Source organism: Coregonus clupeaformis, chromosome 10 (genome assembly GCF_020615455.1).
Source record: "Coregonus clupeaformis isolate EN_2021a chromosome 10, ASM2061545v1, whole genome shotgun sequence".
In the NCBI taxonomy this organism is placed as follows: Eukaryota; Metazoa; Chordata; class Actinopteri; order Salmoniformes; family Salmonidae; genus Coregonus; species Coregonus clupeaformis.
Genome location: NC_059201.1, coordinates 38,052,421 through 38,072,004, shown reverse-complemented (window position 1 = coordinate 38,072,004; position 19,584 = coordinate 38,052,421). Strand labels below are relative to the sequence as shown.

At 43.2% G+C, this 19,584-nt stretch overlaps 1 protein-coding gene across 1 annotated transcript in view; it reads right to left on the bottom strand.

Annotated features, from left to right (window-relative positions):
- The window catches only part of LOC121575507 (rho-related BTB domain-containing protein 3-like), a 34,762-nt gene that overhangs the window by 3,688 nt on the left and 11,490 nt on the right, over nt 1-19,584 (bottom strand). Inside the window, exons 7-11 of the mRNA XM_041888633.2 lie at nt 17,659-17,768; nt 16,776-16,881; nt 15,596-15,769; nt 7,962-8,128; nt 3,043-3,139 (exon numbers count right to left, since the gene is read on the bottom strand). Coding sequence (XP_041744567.2) covers nt 3,043-3,139; nt 7,962-8,128; nt 15,596-15,769; nt 16,776-16,881; nt 17,659-17,768 — 654 coding nt within the window. The remainder of the gene's footprint in view (nt 1-3,042; nt 3,140-7,961; nt 8,129-15,595; nt 15,770-16,775; nt 16,882-17,658; nt 17,769-19,584) is intronic.

Sequence of the window (19,584 nt, the reverse complement as noted above, 5' to 3'; positions counted from 1 at the left end):
ATCTGGACATGGTTCATCAACATCTTCAACAGCCGAAGCTAAGTAGTAACATTAACATGATGTCTTCTAATTGCAGTCGCTGTACTCATAATATACAAGAGAACGATCGCCTTACGGCGAAAATAGCTGTGCTACAAGCCCAGCTTCAGACGCAATCGTTAGGCAAGGGTAATCTCAGTGTAGGAAAGGAAGAAACAGCGTCTGTGCCACCAGTAAGTACAGACAGTAACGTTAGTATAAATCCCCCCGCACAGTCCCCGCAGCCGGACAACTTTCTCATGGCTTCTGGAGGGAAATACTGTTGGAATGCTCAACCGGTGTCGCTCATTCAGCCGACAGAAACCTTCAACCGGTTTTCCCCATTATGTAGCGTAGTCGGAGTCTGAGTCTGAGTCTTCTCTAGTCTCTACTCCTCCCGTTACGGGGTCTGAGACGCATGAAGGCTCCCACCATTAGCTCTGACAAATTGAAAACCCTAGTCATTGGCGACTCCATTACCCGCAGTATTAGACTTAAAACGAATCACCCAGCGATCATACACTGTTTACCAGGGGGCAGGGCTACCGACGTTAAGGCTAATCTAAAGATGGTGCTGGCTAAAGCTAAAACTGGCGAGTGTAGAGAGTATAGAGATATTGTTATCCACGTCGGCACCAACGATGTTAGGATGAAACAGTCAGAGGTCACCAAGTGCAACATAGCTTCAGCTTGTAAATCAGCTAGAAAGATGTGTCGGCATCGAGTAATTGTCTCTGGCCCCCTCCCAGTTAGGGGAAGTGACGAGCTCTACAGCAGAGTCTCAGCACTTAATCGCTGGTTGAAAACTGTTTTCTGCCCCTCCCAAAAGATAACATTTGTGGATAATTGGCCCTCTTTCTGGGACTCACCCACAAACAGGACCAAGCCTGACCTGCTGAGGAGTGACGGACTCCATCCTAGCTGGAGGGGTGCTCTCCTCTTATCTACCAACATATATAGGGCTCTAACTCCTCTAGCCCCACAGTGAAATAGGGTGCAGGCCAGGCAGCAGGCTGTTAGCCAACCTGCCAGCTTAGTGGAGTCTGCCAATAGCACAGTCAGTGTAGTCAGCTCAGCCATACCCATTGAGACTGTGTCTGTGCCTCGACCTAGGTTGGGCAAAACTAAACATGGCGGTGTTCACCCTAGCAATCTTATTAGGATAAAGACCTCCTCCATTCCTGCCATTATTGAAAGAGATCGTGATACCTCACATCTCAAAATAGGGTTACTTAATGTTAGATCCCTCACTTCAAAGGCAGTCATAGTCAATGAACTAATCACTGATCATAATCTCGATGTGATTGGCCTGACTGAAACATGGCTTAAGCCTGATGAATTTGCTGTGTTAAATGAGGCCTCACCTCCTGGTTACACTAGTGACCATATTCCCCGTGCATCCCGCAAAGGCGGAGGTGTTGCTAACATTTACGATAGCAAATTTCAATTTACAAAAAAAAAATGGCGTTTTCATCTTTTGAGCTTCTAGTCATGAAATCTATGCAGCCTACTCAATCACTTTTTATAGCTACTGTTTACAGGCCTCCTGGGCCATATACAGCGTTCCTCTCTGAGTTTCCTGAATTCCTATCAGACCTTGTAGTCATAGCAGATCATATTCTAATTTTTGGTGATTTTAATATTCACATGGAGAAGTCCACAGACCCACTCCAAAAGTCTTTCGGAGCCATTATCGACTCAGTGGGTTTTGTCCAACATGTCTCTGGACCTACTCACTGCCACAGTCATACTCTGGACCTAGTTTTGTCCCATGGAATAAATGTTGTAGATCTTAATGTTTTTCCACAAAAATCCTGGACTATCGGACCACCATTTTATTACATTTGCAATCGCAACAAATAATCTGCTCAGACCCCAACCAAGGAGCATCAAAAGTCGTGCTATAAATTCTCAAACAACACAAAAATTCATTGATGCCCTTCCAGACTCCTTCTGCCTACCCAAGGACGTCAGAGGACAAAAATCAGTTAACCACTTAACTGAGGAACTCAATTTAACCTTGCGCAATACCCTAGATGCAGTTGCACCCCTAAAAACGAAAAACATTTGTCATAAGAAACTAGCTCCCTGGTATACAGAAAATACCCGAGCTTTGAAGCAAGCTTCCAGGAAATTGGAACGGAAATGGCGCCACACCAAACTGGAAGTCTTCCGACTAGCTTGGAAAGACAGTACCGTGCAGTACCGAAGAGCCCTCACTGCTGCTCGATCATCCTACTTTTCCAACTTAATTGAGGAAAATAAGAACAATCCAAAATTTCTTTTTGATACTGTTGCAAAGCTAACTAAAAAGCAGCATTCCCCAAGAGAGGATGGCTTTCACTTCAGCAGTGATAAAAATTTTTTAGTGATCCTTACCACAACCTGAGAGGATTTGGTTGATGAAAGCAACTTGTACCGTACGCTGTAAAAGATTAACCCACCAATGTGCTATCACCTATCCAGTTCTTTCAGGTCATTGGTTTAAAAACACTGGAGGCAGGGAAAGCAGAGAATATGCATGCATGCACGCACATTGCACATGTACAGGGTTGGAAAATGTCATTTTCCGTGTGGAAGTCATTGCTGGTGTTAGAATATACAGGGCGGAATAAATTATCTTCAATAGGTGTGCAAGCTCTATTTAGAAAATATAAAGGTGTGTAAATGGTTTTTACATGCTATGATAATCCACTATTTCACTACATCATCAATCATAACTGCTTATTTGACCTGCAATATGTCCCCTTTCAGAATTAGTATGTCCTCTACTTAATATGCTATCAAAACTGACAGTATGCCTATATGGGTTACACTTCACTACTTCCCTTTATCATACGGTCTACACAAATCTGTCATTAAAATGTCATTAGCTTTCACAACAGCTTTAGCTTATGGTGACTCATGCGTGCCCATTTGCTTAGTGGGTCGAAGCATCGATTTTGCAACACCAGTCATACTTAGTAAGTTGGTTTGAGTTATCGATATGTCCAATAACCTGTCCTGTGTCCGATGATTTCTCACCTGAGAGCTCCAGGAAGTCTGGCTTGTGACTGAAGATTAGGTAGTTATTGGCTATGAAGTGGAGGAGCCATACGTACAGCTGCTCTGCATTGTGGCACTGTAAGAGAGAAAGAGGTAGAAGGAGAGAGGGGAACAGTCAGCTATTTGAGCAAAGATGTATTGTGTAACTATTGAAGATAATTTATTCCGCCCTGTATATTCTAACACCAGCAATGACTTCCACACGGAAAATGACATTTTCCAACCCTGTACATGTGCAATGTGCGTGCGTGCATGCATATTCTCTGCTTTCCCTGCCTCCAGTGTTTTTAAACCAATGACCTGAAAGAACTGGATAGGTGATAGCACATTGGTGGGTTAATCTTTTACAGCGTACGGTACAAGTTGCTTTCATCAACCAAATCCTCTCAGGTTGTGGTAAGGATCACTAAAAAAAATACTATTATTTAATCATTTAATATTAGAAACATTGTTGAAACGTCAAGGGGTGCATCATCTCAATAGTCTGAAGTGACTTCCTTTCCTTGTCTTCGCTCACTCTACATCTCCACTGAGTGGAACGTGATGTGGTGGATGCTACTGAAGATAAGCTATTTTGTGTCAGAACACACCTACTCTCTTACTGAATCCCAAATCCTTCCCCTAGGCACTCCTGTAAATGCAGCCTGACCACATTAAACAGACGTAGGATATGTTACTTACATTTGTGTACCTCTATTTACTATGATGTGTTACGTTACGAATAAAATAATGGTTATGGTTACTTAAGATAAAAACAAAAAGTAGGGCAGTTGGTTGGGGAGGATGGGTTGGCAGATAACACGACCGTCTAGCAACCCAAAGGTTGCATGTTCGAGTCGTGTCGGGGACGACTGTAGCATTTTAGCTAACCCTTAACCTTTTCCTTACCTTAACCTTATTCTACTAACCTGCTACGTTAGTTCTCCTAACCTGCTGCGTTATCCACTAACGTTAGCCACAAATGCTAACGACGCAAGATGTATGATATGTAACATCATCCAATTCGTATGATATTGTACGACCGGGTATGATACTATACGTCCTACAATTCGAATGATGTTGTACTACTACTATTCCATTCGTAATGTAACATATCATACTAAATGGAGGGATACAAATAAATGTCCCAAATCCTATTACAGTTTTTCTCCATTGGTTTGGCTCATTTCTTGAAACAGAAATTACATTCTCAAAACTACATGGACAAACCTCCAAACCACTTGGCAATTGTTCACAACAGAATTGAATTTCTCATTCATTTCATCAAATTGCAAATGTCTAAGTACATGTCTCAATGTCTCAGTACATCTTTGCAAATGATTAAGTACAGGTAGCCTACATTTAGCACAATTTCCAAGTGAATAGATCTTGTTGATCTAAACTGATTGTTGATTCTCAGTCTAATGGTTGTTCGCTCCAAAACGTGTCAGCGTCATTTCATTGTATAAGTCATCACATGCACAATAGTCTGTTCAATTGTCAAAATTAGTCAAGAACATAATACCATGAATACCATATATGAATCCCTTGGAACATTTGATAAATTTATTACAGCAATTGACAGTCAGGTGAAACTAGAACTTGACTAACGAAGGAGGAGTTTCACACATCTCAGATGACCAATCAAACAGTATGTTTAGTTACCTGACAGGTGCTGTCCATGACTGTGAATGCTGCCAAACATGTATGTAAAGAGCTTGACCATGCAGGACCAGTACAATTTCTGAACATGGAGGCACCTGGCCAAGTAAATGAACAAGGGCAACTGCCTGCTCGAGGAAGAGGAAGAAGAAGAGGAGGAGGAGGAGTAAGGGTGCGTGGTGGTGGAATAGGGGGAAGAGGCCGAGGAGCACGAAGACACCATGCTGTCCCGGATGAAATTCGGGCCACAATTATAGACCATGTCATCAACCATGGCCTCACAATGGCGGAGGCAGGTCGCCGAGTGCAGCCTAATGTGCCTCGCTCAACAGTCTCCTCCATCATCCAAACCTTTCGCAGGGAAAACAGGTATGTAGTCAGTCAATGATGGAATTATATGTTGTATAGGACAGGACACTGTGCATAGAGCAAGAAATATATTTATTTACATATTTACCTATTCATTTAGTGTGTGTGTGATAGGCCTACAGTAATATCTTACCTCAATGGGATGTTATGATACTAAAAATGACAAGAAAAACATTGGAGAAAATAAACTATGGAATAGTTTATTTTCTACAGTATTGATGATACAGTTTACAGTAGTATTCCAGTCACTGTGCAGTGATGCATTAGAATTGTGGTAAAGTTACTGTAAGTAAAACAACAATACAATTACATAGGTAACTCATTCTGTAAGGAATACATAAGGTATACATTACGAATGGAGTGTTGTCCTTTGACTTCTATATCTAGGATTGGACGACAACCTTGCACAGGTGGCAGAGGAAAACTTCTCAATGAACAACAAGAACAAGAGATCTGTAACATGGTGATGGCAAATAATGCCATCACATTGAGACAGATCCGCGCTGCAATCCTACAAGACAATGCCATATTCCAAAATGTCAACTCTATAAGCATCTCCACAATAGACCGGATATTGAAGAAGCATCAGATGACAATGAAGCAAATTTACAGGGTACCATTTGAGAGGAACTCTGATAGAGTGAAAGAGCTGCGGTACCAGTATGTACATGTAAGTCAGTTACTGGTTGTCCATCATTATAACATTTTTACAATTAAGCAGTGGTTCCCAAACTTTTTTGGCTTCAGTACCCACTTTACCTGATTTGTGTATCCAGGTAATCCAGGTATGGAAGTATTTGATTTATCTGACTTCAACATTTCGCCTAAAAACTGCAGCTTACTGTATGATGCAATTATCATTATAATCCTTATTTTGAAGAATATAACATACAATAAGAAAAGGGGTCAAAGAGCTGCAATTAGTGCCTCCCATGTAAATCTATCTAATACTGTGGGTTTTACTGTAACATTTCAGTAAGTCTAGTCATTGATGATTTCCCCCTCCCCTTTCTGTCAAATACCCCTGTAGTACCTCTGCATAGGGGTACATGTACCCCAGGTTTGGAACCACTGGAGTAGTGGCCAGTAGTATATTGAACTTGTGGAGAACATAGAACATTCCTATGTAATTGTCTGTAACTGTAGTGTATGACTCTTCTGTATGACTGATTTGATGTTTTCTTTTTTACGCTATTGTAGAGAATAATGGCATTGGAAGGAAACGAGACCCATCACATCCTCGTGTTTGTGGATGAAGCTGGCTTCAACCTGGCCAAGGGCCGAAGACGTGGCCGTAATATTATTGGCCACCGGGCCATGGTGGATGTCCCAGGCCAGCGAGGGGGCAATATAACTATGTGTGCTGCCATATCGGAGAATGGTGTGGCCACTCACATCCCCAGTCTTGGCCCATACAATACACAGAAGCTCCTCATCTTCTTGGACCGCCTTCATGTTGATTTGATCCCTGAAAATGAGAGCGGTCTCGTAGGGCCTCACCTACCACAATATGTCATTGTATGGGACAATGTGAATTTCCACCATGGCCCGCTCATCAGGGCCTGGTTCACTACTCATCCAAGGATGGTCATGGTGTTCCTACCACCTTACTCTCCTTTCCTCAATCCTATTGAGGAGTATTTCTCCGCTTGGAGGTGGAGAGTGTATGAGCATCGGGCTCAAGATCAGAGGTCCCTGCTCCATGCAATGGACGCTGCGTGTGAGGATATTACAGCAGATCAGTGTAGGGGATGGTTGCGACATGCACGCCGTTTCTTCCCTCGTTGCATCGCAAGGGAGAATATACGCTGTGATGTGGACGAGAATCTGTGGCCAGACAGACAGCAGCGTGTGGATGGCCAGGAGGGTGAGGACAGCGACCAGTGAAGAACTGTTAGTTGTGAAACTCCAGCTTTATTTACAGCACTGTAGGCTGCATATAATTTTCATTGTTTTTTGTTTGTGTGTTTATATTACAGTATATTATGCTGTATACATTTTCTTTTACTCTGATGTATGGAAGTTACTTTATGTGTGTGAATGATAATGGTTACAATTTCCTTGGCAGTATGAGTGCAATGTGTGATGTCAAACCTTGGAGGCTACTCTTACCCTAAAATCCTATTTATTTTTTTCAGTTTTATACACAATTGTATTCTGTTAGCTAGACAAAAAACAGTACAGTAACCATTGTCAATGAAGGACTGGGCTAAGACTGAAAGGTGGACATGAGGGATATTTCAATGGTCCTCTGCCATAGTGACAAAACATCTAAACATTTTGACTTGCAGTGCTTACACAATGCCAAAGGGACGAAGCATTTTGGGGGGCACTGACTGTTTAAATGAGAAGGAAATTTAGTTTTGACACATGCGTGAACTGTTTTGGGAGAGGTATGAGCTTTTGCAGGTGAACCATGGTGTTGTGCCGAACCATCCACGTTATTTTGGCTAAAGCACCAAGAGTGTTGAGAACGTCCGGTCTGTTTCAAGAAATGAGCCAAAGCAATTGAGAAGGATCTTTGCCATTTTCGTGGCACTGACTCCTTATATGGGAAAGGAATTTAGTTTTGAAGCATGAGTGAACAGTTTTAGGAGAGATATGAGCTTTTGCAAGTGAGCTATAGTGTTGTGCTGAACTGTAAGACTGTTTTGCCAAATGATCTTAGAGTTTTGAGAATGTAATTTCTGTTTCAAGAAATGAGCCAAACCAATGGAGAAAAACTGTAATTGCCCTGAGGCCAGGTTGGTAGATTTGAAAGAATATGACGGGTATGAGAATCTTCACCATATTGCTCACACCTATCAAACGTTTCAGATCTACAGGAGTGCCACGAGGTTAAGGACTAGGCGTTGATTTGAAATGGAGAATATCTCTCACACACTTACCTTAGCCCTACGGAGAAGGCGGATCACACTGATGCCAGTTGATGCCAGCTCTCGGCTAGGCATGCTTTGGAGGTAGGCACACACACACACCTCACACAGGTGCTGCAGGCGCTTCACCTGGTACATCTCTGCACAGACCAGCACGGCCATCGCCTGCAACACACTGGCTGGACACACATACAGAGAGACACTGTCAAACATACTGGAGCCTCATTTAGAAAATCATCATACTCATGCACAGATTTGATCATAAATTGTGGTTGAAATCCACACCATTGTTGTGATTTATAAATCACACAGACTGCAGTCAAATGTCTCCATTTGCTGTACTGTCAATCATATCACATTACACACACACACACAGCTGTGAAAACTATAAGATAACAGCTCACCCTTCAAACAAATCAGCATACAATACTATTCATCATATCATACTAGTGTCACAGTGTCCACTCCAATTGCTTTTGATCTCCCCCCAGCCTGTCAATTGTTTTGGGAGCTGACAGTCGAATCCCTCTGGGCCATAAGAGATACTGTTTATACCATCTGAGCGTGTAAATCCACCGTCAATCATTTCACAGCTTCTGCTGAGCAGCACTGAGGATCCGGGCAGTGGCGTACCAGAGTTTCACGGGGCCCCCTCAAGGTCTGAGCTAGGGGTGTAACGGTACACGTATTCGTACCGAACCGTTTGGTACGGGGACCTCTGTTCGGTCCGCACTGTGAATCCGACTGAATACATCAAAAAATATATTTAAAATATAAAATGCTAGGCCTATAGGCTTGACTAAATCTGAGCTAAAAAAACATTTCAGAGTCTATGTGCACATTCTCAAAATTCTGATCTTCATTGGCGCATTTCAATCTGTCCTTTTGTGAGTCGTAGCTGGGAGCTAGTTCTGTACGATGGCGAGTGGTGGGGTTGGAGGAGGATTTTCCATCATTTAAATCTCCAGTTTGTGTGAACATTTGTGTTTCCCAGTAGATTACAACGGCGATGGACAGAGAGAGTATGTTGCCACTGCTCAATGAGAATAGCCTATACAGCTGCCAACAACTCAAACATGTTGACACATTTACGCCGACTTCACCCCAGTATTCTTACCAACAGAGCAAGACGGAAACACAAAAAAACAACACAACTTCGTCTCCCCTCTGCATTCAAGCAGCCCTTCGCAGCTGATTCTGACCGGACCAAATAAATTACAAGAGATTGATTGGTATGTTTATAGCCGCGGACAGGGGCGCAACTTTGGTTTTAAAAGTGTGTGTGGGGGGGGGAGGGGGGGGCATTATTTTAAAAAAAATATATATATATATACAGTGGGGAGAACAAGTATTTGATACACTGCCGATTTTGCAGGTTTTCCTACTTACAAAGCATGTAGAGGTCTGTAATTTTTATCATAGGTACACTTCAACTGTGAGAGACGGAATCTAAAACAAAAATCCAGAAAATCACATTGTATGATTTTTAAGTAATTAATTTGCATTTTATTGCATGACATAAGTATTTGATACATCAGAAAAGCAGAACTTTATATTTGGTACAGAAACCTTTGTTTGCAATTACAGAGATCATACGTTTCCTGTAGGTCTTGACCAGGTTTGCACACACTGCAGCAGGGATTTTGGCCCACTCCTCCATACAGACCTTCTCCAGATCCTTCAGGTTTCGGGGCTGTCGCTGGGCAATACGGACTTTCAGCTCCCTCCAAAGATTTTCTATTGGGTTCAGGTCTGGAGACTGGCTAGGCCACTCCAGGACCTTGAGATGCTTCTTACGGAGCCACTCCTTAGTTGCCCTGGCTGTGTGTTTCGGGTCGTTGTCATGCTGGAAGACCCAGCCACGACCCATCTTCAATGCTCTTACTGAGGGAAGGAGGTTGTTGGCCAAGATCTCGCGATACATGGCCCCATCCATCCTCCCCTCAATAGGGTGCAGTCGTCCTGTCCCCTTTGCAGAAAAGCATGATGTTTCCACCTCCATGCTTCACGGTTGGGATGGTGTTCTTGGGGTTGTACTCATCCTTCTTCTTCCTCCAAACACGGCGAGTGGAGTTTAGACCAAAAAGCTATATTTTTGTCTCATCAGACCACATGACCTTCTCCCATTCCCCCTCTGGATCATCTAGATGGTCATTGGCAAACTTCAGACGGGCCTGGACATGCGCTGGCTTGAGCAGGGGGACCTTGCGTGCGCTGCAGGATTTTAATCCATGACGGCGTAGTGTGTTACTAATGGTTTTCTTTGAGACTGTGGTCCCAGCTCTCTTCAGGTCATTGACCAGGTCCTGCCGTTTAGTTCTGGGCTGATCCCTCACCTTCCTCATGATCATTGATGCCCCACGAGGTGAGATCTTGCATGGAGCCCCAGACCGAGGATGATTGACCGTCATCTTGAACTTCTTCCATTTTCTAATAATTGCGCCAACAGTTGTTGCCTACTAACCAAGCTGCTTGCCTATTGTCCTGTAGCCCATCCCAGCCTTGTGCAGGTCTACAATTTTATCCCTGATGTCCTTACACAGCTCTCTGGTCTTGGCCATTGTGGAGAGGTTGGAGTCTGTTTGATTGAGTGTGTGGACAGGTGTCTTTTATACAAGTAACGAGTTCAAACAGGTGCAGTTAATACAGGTAATGAGTGGAGAACAGGAGGGCTTCTTAAAGAAAAACTAACAGGTCTGTGAGAGCCGGAATTCTTACTGGTTGGTAGGTGGTCAAATACTTATGTCATGCAATAAAATGCAAATTAATTACTTAAAAATCATACAATGTGATTTTCTGGATTTTTGTTTTAGATTCCGTCTCTCACAGTTGAAGTGTACATATGATAACAATTACAGACCTCTACATGCTTTGTAAGTAGGAAAACCTGCAAAATCAGCAGTGTATCAAATACTTGTTCTCCCCACTGTATACATAGTTGAAGTCAGAAGTTTACATACACCTTAGCCAAATACATTTAAACTCTGTTTTTCAAAATTCCTGACATTTAATCCTAGTAAAAATTCGCTGTCTTAGGTCAGTTAGGATCACCACTTTATTTGAAGAATGTGAAATGTCAGAATAATAGAGAGAATTATTTATTTCAGCTTTTATTTATTTCATCACATTCCCAGTGGGTCAAAAGTTTACATACACTCAATTAGTATTTGGTAGCATTGCCTTTAAATTGTTTAACTTGGGTCAAACGTTTCAGGTAGCCTTCCACAAGCTTCCCACATTAAGTTGGGGGAATTTTGGCCCATTCCTCCTGACAGAGCTGGTGTAACTGAGTCAGGTTTGTAGGCCTCCTTGCTCGCACAAGCTTTTTCAGTTCTGCCCACACATTTTCTATAAGATTGAGGTCAGGGCTTTGTGATGGCCACTCCAATACCTTGACTTTGTTGTCCTTAAGCCATTTTGCCACAACTTTGGAAGTATGCTTGGGGCCATTGTCCATTTGGAAGACCCATTTGCGACCAAGCTTTAACTTCCTGACTGATGTCTTGAGATGTTGCTTCAATATATCCACATAATTTTCCTTCCTCATGATGCCATCTATTTTGTGAAGTGTACAAGTCCCTCCTGCAGCAAAGCACCCCCACAGCATGATGCTGCCACCCCCATGCTTCACAGTTGGGATGGTGTTATTTGGCTTGCAAGCAGTCCCCTTTTTCCTCCAAACATAACGATGGTCATTATGGCCAAACAGTTCTATTTTTGTTTCATCAGACTAGAGGACATTTCTCCAAAAAGTACGATCTTTGTCCCCATGTGCAGTTTCAAACCGTAGTCTGGCTTTTTTATGGCGGTTTTGGAGCAGTGGCTTCTTCCTTGCTGAGCGGCCTTTCAGGTTATGTCGATATAGGACTCGTTTTACTGTAGATATAGATACTTTTGTACCTGTTTCCTCCAGCATCTTCACAAGGTCTTTTGCTGTTGTTCTGGGATTGATTTGCACTTTTCGCACCAAAGTACGTTCATCTCTAGGAGACAGAACGAGTCTCCTTCCTGAGCGGTATGACGGCTGCGTGGTCCCATGCTGTTTATACTTGCGTACTATTGTTTGTACAGATGAATGTGGTACCTTCAGGCGTTTGGAAATTGCTCCCAAGGATGAACCAGACTTGTGGAGGTCTACAATTCTTTTTCTGAGGTCTTGGCTAATTTCTTTTGATTTTCCCATGATGTCAAGCAAAAAGGTACTGAGTTTGAAGGTAGGCCTTGAAATACATCCGCAGGTATACCTCCAATTGACTCAAATTATGTCAATTAGCCTATCAGAAGCTTCTAAAGCCATGACATCATTTTCGGGAATTTTCCAAGCTGTTTAAAGTCAATTTAGTGTATGTAAACATCTGACCCACTGGAATTGTGATACAGTGAATTATAAGTGAAATAATCTGTCTGTAAACAATTGTTGGAAAAATTACTTGTGTCATGCACAAAGTAGATGTCCTAACTGACTTGCCAAAACTCTAGTTTGTTAACAATACATTTGTAGAGTGGTTGAAAAACAAGTTTTAATGGCTCCAACCTAAGTGTATGTAAACTTCCGACTTCAACTGTATATATATCCAGTCGGATAAACACTCCAAACAGCCTACCTGACCGCTCTGAGGCGTCCACATGGTCCTAAAGCACACCGTTGCCACGTTATGTATCACATTCCAATGATACAATTGGGGGGGACAAAAATGCAATTTCAGAATGTGGGGGGGACATGTCCCCCCCGTCCCCAGTAAAATGTGCACCCCTGGCCGCGGATATGCGCCCATTTTCTGTGGTTGAGAAGAATCGGCGGTTTCAGCACCTCATGAAAGTGCTCAAACAACGTTACGAACTTCGCTCTCTCGCACCCATTTCAGCAAACTGGTAGTATCCGGTCTATATAAGCAAACTAAAGCCGAAGTTGTCAATTAATTGGCCAATGCACCCTGTGTTTTGCTTAATACAGATGGATGGACACAGAGCTACTTAATAGTGATAGGCCATCACATTACCCCGGAGTGGGAAATGAGAAGTACCGTTCTACAGACACGCCCCCTTTATGAGAGTCACACTTTTTTTTTTCTTTGTAAGAAACCATTATACAATATCTGAGCCATGTTATATATTGATTTCACATGCATGTTGCACTTTATTTTAGTGTTGTTATTGATGAGTAATCGTGTTTTCATTTAAGAAAATACAAAGTGTTGGTATTCCTGATTGTGCTCTCATCATTACATGACCCATGATCATACTGTATATGGAAACAGGAATACCAACACTATCTTTTCTTAAATGAACAAACATTTACTACTGAAACCAAACCAAACTGGGTTTGGTGAACTGTTACACCCCTAGTCTGAGCTAAAGCAAATTTCCTGCAATTCTACACATATTGGCATGGGACAGCAAGAAACATTTGCAGTTTTATAGCTAATCTCATGCTATTCTATACATTTTGCAATGAGGCTGAGATTATTATAGTGGACCACAGGAGGTTGGCGGCACATTAATTGGGGAGGACGGGCTCGTGGTAATGGTTAGAGGAGCCGTCCTCCCCTCAACAGCCTCCACTGCAGTGGACCCGGGGCTTGTTCACTGACAGATTGCAACTAGAAATACACCACACAGAACAGGCATGGTTCTCAGTCTATTCAACACGACAGAGGACTGTGTGCTCTATTCGTTACATTTCTATCTGAACTTTAAGATTCTGTTCTACTGGGTGTACAGGCTTTTGCTCCAGCCCTGCTGAATCACATCTGTTTCTAGGGAATCAGCTGCTCATAATAAGGACCTTAATTGGCTGAATACTGAGTGTTATGCTGCGTTTAGACAAGGGACGGAAAAGAACGTCATACCATTTGGTATAGTGGGACAAGAAAGTAAGAAAGAGGGTGGCAAGTCCCGTCTACCGTGACGGCTGACGGCATTCAACGCCAGCCTCAACGGCATTTACCTTCGTGCTCTCATTGAAAACAATGACATCCGGTTTGCCGTCTACCGTATTACTCGTATCAACTAAACACAACATAAGTTAGAGCAAGGTTGGAACAATAGCTCTCCAGAATGATGGTTTGGCCACCCCTGGTCTCAAGACCATGTCTAGGCCTAACCCATGTCTACCCGGAGTGGGACCTACAGTGAGGGAAAAAAGTATTTGATCCCCTGCTGATTTTGTACGTTTTCCCACTGACAATGAAATGATCAGTCTATAATTTTAATGGTAGGTTTATTTGAACAGTGAGAGACAGAATAACAACAAAAGAATCCAGAAAAACGCATGTAAAAAATGTTATTAATTGATTTCCATTTTAATGAGGGAAATAAGTATTTGACCCCCTCTCAATCAGAAAGATTTCTGGCTCCCAGGTGTCTTTTATACAGGTAACGAGCTGAGATCAGGAGCACACTCTTAAAGGGAGTGCTCCTAATCTCAGCTTGTTACATGTATGAAATACACCTGTCCACAGAAGCAATCAATCAATCAGATTCCAAACTCTCCATCATGGCCAAGACCAAAGAGCTCTCCAAGGATGTCAGGGACAGGATTGTAGACCTACACAAGGCTGGAATGGGCTACAAGACCATCGGCAAGCAGCTTGGTGAGAAGGTGACAACAGTTGGTGCGATTATCCGCAAATGGAAGAAACACAAAATAACTGTCAATCTCCCTCGGCCTGGGGCTCCATGCAAGATCTCACCTCGTGGAGTTGCAATGATCAGGACTGAAATCCTGCAGCGCCCGCAAGGTCCCCCTGCTCAAGAAAGCACATATACAGGGCCGTCTGAAGTTTGCCAATGAACATCTGAATGATTCAGAGGAAAACTGGGTGAAAGTGTTGTGGTCAGATGAGACCAATCGAGCTATTTGGCATCAACTCAACTCGCCATGTTTGGAGGAGGAGGAATGCTGCCTATGTCCCCAAGAACACCATCCCCATCGTCAAACATGGAGGTGGAAACATTATGCTTTAGGGGTGTTTTTCTGCTAAGGGGACAGGACAACTTCACCGCAGCAAAGGGACGATGGACTGGGCCATGTACCATCAAATCTTGGGTGAAAACCTCCTTCCCTCAGCCAGGGCATTGAAAATGGTTCGTGGATGGGTATTCCAGCATGACAATGACCCAACACACACGGCCAAGGCAACAAAGGAGTGGCTCAAGAAGAAGCACATTAAGGTCCTGGAGTGGCCTAGCCAGTCTCCAGACCTTAATCCCATAGAAAATCTGTGGAGGGAGCTGAAGGTACGAGTTGCCAAACGACTTGGAGAAGATCTGCAAAGAGGAGTGGAACACAATCACTCCTGAGATGTGTGCAAACCTGGTGGCCAACTACAAGAAACATCTGACCTCTGTGATTGCCAACAAGGGTTTTGCCACCAAGTACTAAGTCATGTTTTGCAGAGGGCTCAAATACTTATTTCCCTCATTAAAATGCAAATCAATTTATAACATTTTTGACATGCGTTTTTCTGAATTATTTTGTTGTTATTCTGTCTCTCACTGTTCAAATAAACCTACCATTAAAATTATAGACGGATCATGTCTTTGTCAGTGGGCAAACGTACAAAATCAGCAGGGGATTAAATACTTTTTTCCCTCACTGTATACAAAGTGCCTGTTTTTTTCCCGCCCTGCAGCAGTGGACCCACCGGGACAGCAGGTGTCTGTGTAGAGATACTCCAGGAAGGAGAGGAAGGTGTCAGAGGAGACTCCGTGGATGGGCACCACCCGACTCCGTGCCTCCGCGTACTTCCCGCTGAACATGGCCGCCATGACATCGCAGCGAGCCACCAGGACCGCCCGGTGAGCTGGTAACACACTCCCTGAAACACAGTCTATTTTTAAATGTAATCCTTATTTTACCAGGTTACCTTGTTGAGAATACATTTTCCTTCCCAGCTAAGCCTTGGGGAAGAGTTGCAGGAGGAGAGGGGTTGAATGATGGTTCAGGTGAAGAGAAATAGCTTTCGGTAACGCGTTGCTAATCACACCCTGACATACCGCTGTTGTAAGGGGGAAGGTTTTTAGTCTCTTCACGATACAGCTGAGGATAATAGCCACAGCTATTCTCTGTATTTTGTACTTTTCTCGAAAGAAACAGAAAAGCCTCTACATTACAGCTTCACATCAGACAATCACGTCTACCGAATGATCTGCTCATGCACAGTCTAGGTGCAAGGCGTAATGAATCTAAAACTGTCATAGTTATGAATTGATGCCTTTCAGAACGGGTCGTTTAAATTAACCCAGAGCTTATGACAGCTATAAAGCATGACATAATGGTTGTCTTGAAGTCTGACAGGCATTGTGTCACTCTTATGACAGCCCTCTCTATAGTTGGGTGCAGCGCAGGTGAAGGACGTGCTGTAAAGTGGATACATTTGAAGTGTCAGGGGCATATTTTTGTATATATATATATATATTTCATTACATGGGTTATTGTAGATGATTGCTTATGAACTTGGAGCTTGGCATCACCCTGCGAGAGAGTTTGTCATAAAAACAATGTACCGTTGCTGCAGCAAAGGCATTTATAAAATTGTGAACATAAAATAAAATCTGTAAACATAATATCAGGGTGTCTTTAACATTACTGAGCTCTTATAGACAAAACAGAATAATTGTACAAAATCTGGCATGAATGTCTAAAGCACTGTGACTATTGTATATCAAGTGTCATTCGAGGCACCCTAAATATGTTGATGCCATTTTCTTCTCTGGTGCAATAATGAAATGGACTGACTACCTGAGGGCCCCCAGTGAGGAAATAAGTTAATCATCTGTAATAAAAAAAAAGGTGACTTGGTGTGTGTGTGTGTGTGTACTTGCCTTGCACCATGAAGATGACATCAGAGTAGAGAGGAGAGTTGAAGAGGTTGACCAGAGACTGAGGACCAAGCTGGGGGGGACGAGCATTAGGCGTGTCCCTGGGGCCCTACACACACACACACACACACACACAGGCGAGCACATGCGTACATACACATGCAAGCACAAACACACACACATACAGGCACACACAGCATGGGTTATGTCTGAGGATTCCACCACTGTTGGTATTTACTACCATGAGTGCTATTCATTCTGAGCTTCCATCTCCACCTCCCCCGTGGCATAGAAATAGCCTGTCTGCAAGCCTGCCTCAGCAGCAGCCAACTCCACTGTCCCTGCCCTCCCTGCCAAGACCGCCTCAATGGAGCTGGCTAATGCTGAAACAGACTGGCAGGCAGGCTCGTTTCCAGAGCAGTCTGCATATCAAACCCATTTGCTTCATTATGCTGCAGTGATAGAACATCGCTCGCATGGTGAATATAGCCAGAGACTGCTGGTTTAGAGTAAACAAATCACTGCTTAGTAAATCCTGGAGACGGATTGGAACCAAACGCATGACTTGTATTGAGAAATGCTACGTGAAAATAATGAGTGTAAAAATGACACTTCACTTCTGATGGAATTGAAATAGAAGGAACTCAAGCCTAATCTAATTATGACCCTGCATGTCACATGTCTCCTGATGTTAAGGCAGCCCACATCCCATTCCCCTTTGCTCAATCTGAGAGTAAACATTATCCCAATTCAATCAATTAGTGCACTGCTAGTGCACTGCTTTTGACCAGAGCCACATGTATTGTGTTATATGGGGGAATAGGGTATCACAGGGTGTGTGTGTGTTTGTTTGTGCATGCGTGAATCCATGTAAGCCATGGGTCACCTTGTCTCTGCCCAGGAAGGAGCGGATGCGGTCCATGAGTTGAGCCACGGCCAGAGAGTTCTTCAGCTTCTCCCCCACAGCCTCCTGAAGGTGCTCCCACTCCCACGCCCCTGGGTCACACCAGAACCACAGGCATTCAAACACTTATATATACCACAGCAACAGACAGACTCATATACAGTATATAAACACTCATACCGTATAAAGTGCATTCGGAAAGTATTCAGACCCTTTCCATTTTTCCATATTTTGTTACGTTACAGCCTTATTCTAAAATTGAATAAATAAATGTTCCTCATCAATCTACACATAATACCCCATAATGACAAAGCGAAAAACAGGTTCTTAGAAATTTTAGCAAATGTATTAAAAATAAAAAAATAGAAATACCTTATTTACATAAGTATTCAGCCCCTTTGCTATGAGACTCAAAATTTTGCTCAGGTACATCCTGTTTTCATTGATCATCCTTTAGATGTTTCTACAACTTGATTGGAGCACCTGTGGTCAATTCAATTCATTGGACATCATTTGGAAAGGCACACACCTGTCTATATAAGGTCCCACAGTTGACAGTGCATGTCAGAGCAAAAACCAAGCCATGAGGTCAAAGGAATTGTCTGTAGAGCTCCGAGACAGGATTGTGTTGAGGCACAGATCTGGGGAAGGCTACCAAGAAATGTCTGCAGCATTGAAGGTCCCCAAGAACACAATGGCCTCCATCATTCTTAAATGGAAGATGTTTGGGACCACCAAGACTCTTCCTAGAGCTGGCCGACCGGCCAAACTGAGCAATCGGGGGAGAAGGGCCTTGGTCAAGGATGTGACCAAGAACCCGATGGTCACTCTGACAAAGCTCCAGAGTTCCTCTGTGTAGATGGGAGAACCTTCCAGAAGGACAACCATCTCTGCAGCATCCCACCAATCAGACCTTCATGGTAGAGTGGCCAGACGGAAGCAACTCCTCAGTGAAAGGCACATGACAGCCCACTTGGAGTTTGCCAAAAGGCACCTAAAGGACTCTCAGGTCTGATGAAACAAAGATTGAATTCTTTGGCCTGAATGCCAAGTGTCACGTCTGGTGGAAACCTGGCACCATCCCTACGGTGAAGCATGGGTGGTAGCATCATGCTGTGGGGATGTTTTTCAGCGGCAGGGACTGGGAGACTTGTCAGGATCGAGGGAAAGATGAACTGAGCAAAGTACAGAGAGATCCTTGATGAAAACCTGCTCCACAGCGCTCAGAACCTCAGACTGGGGCGAAGGTTCACCTTCCCAACAGGACATCGACCCTAAGCACACAGCCAAGACAGCGCAGGAGTGGCTTCGGGACAAGTCTCTGAATGTCCTTGAGTGGCCCAGCCAGAGCCCGGACTTGAACCCGATCGAACAATCTCTGGAGAGACCTGAAAATAGCTGTGCAGCGACGCTCCCCATCCAACCTGACAGAGCTTGAGAGGATCTGCAGAGAAGAATGGGAGAAACTCCCCAAATACAGGTGTGCCAAGCTTGTAGCATCATACCCAAGAAGACTCGAGGCTGTAATCGCTGCCAAAGGTGCTTAAAAAAAGTACTGAGTAAAGGGTCTGAATATTTATGTAAATGTAAACATTTCTAAAAACCTGTTTTTGCTTTGTCATTATGGGGTATGTGTAGATTGATGAGGACAAAAAAACTATTTAATCCATTTTAGAATAAGGCTGTAACGTAACAAAATGTGGAAAAGGTCAAGAGGTCTGAATACTTTCCGAATGCACTGTATATCATAGAAACACTATAATACTCATATATATATATATATATATACAGTTGAAGTCGAAAGTTTACATACACTTAGGTTGGAGTCATTCAAACTAGTTTTTCAACTACTCCACAAATTTCTTGTTCACAAACTATAGTTTTGGCAAGTCGGTTAGGGCATCTACT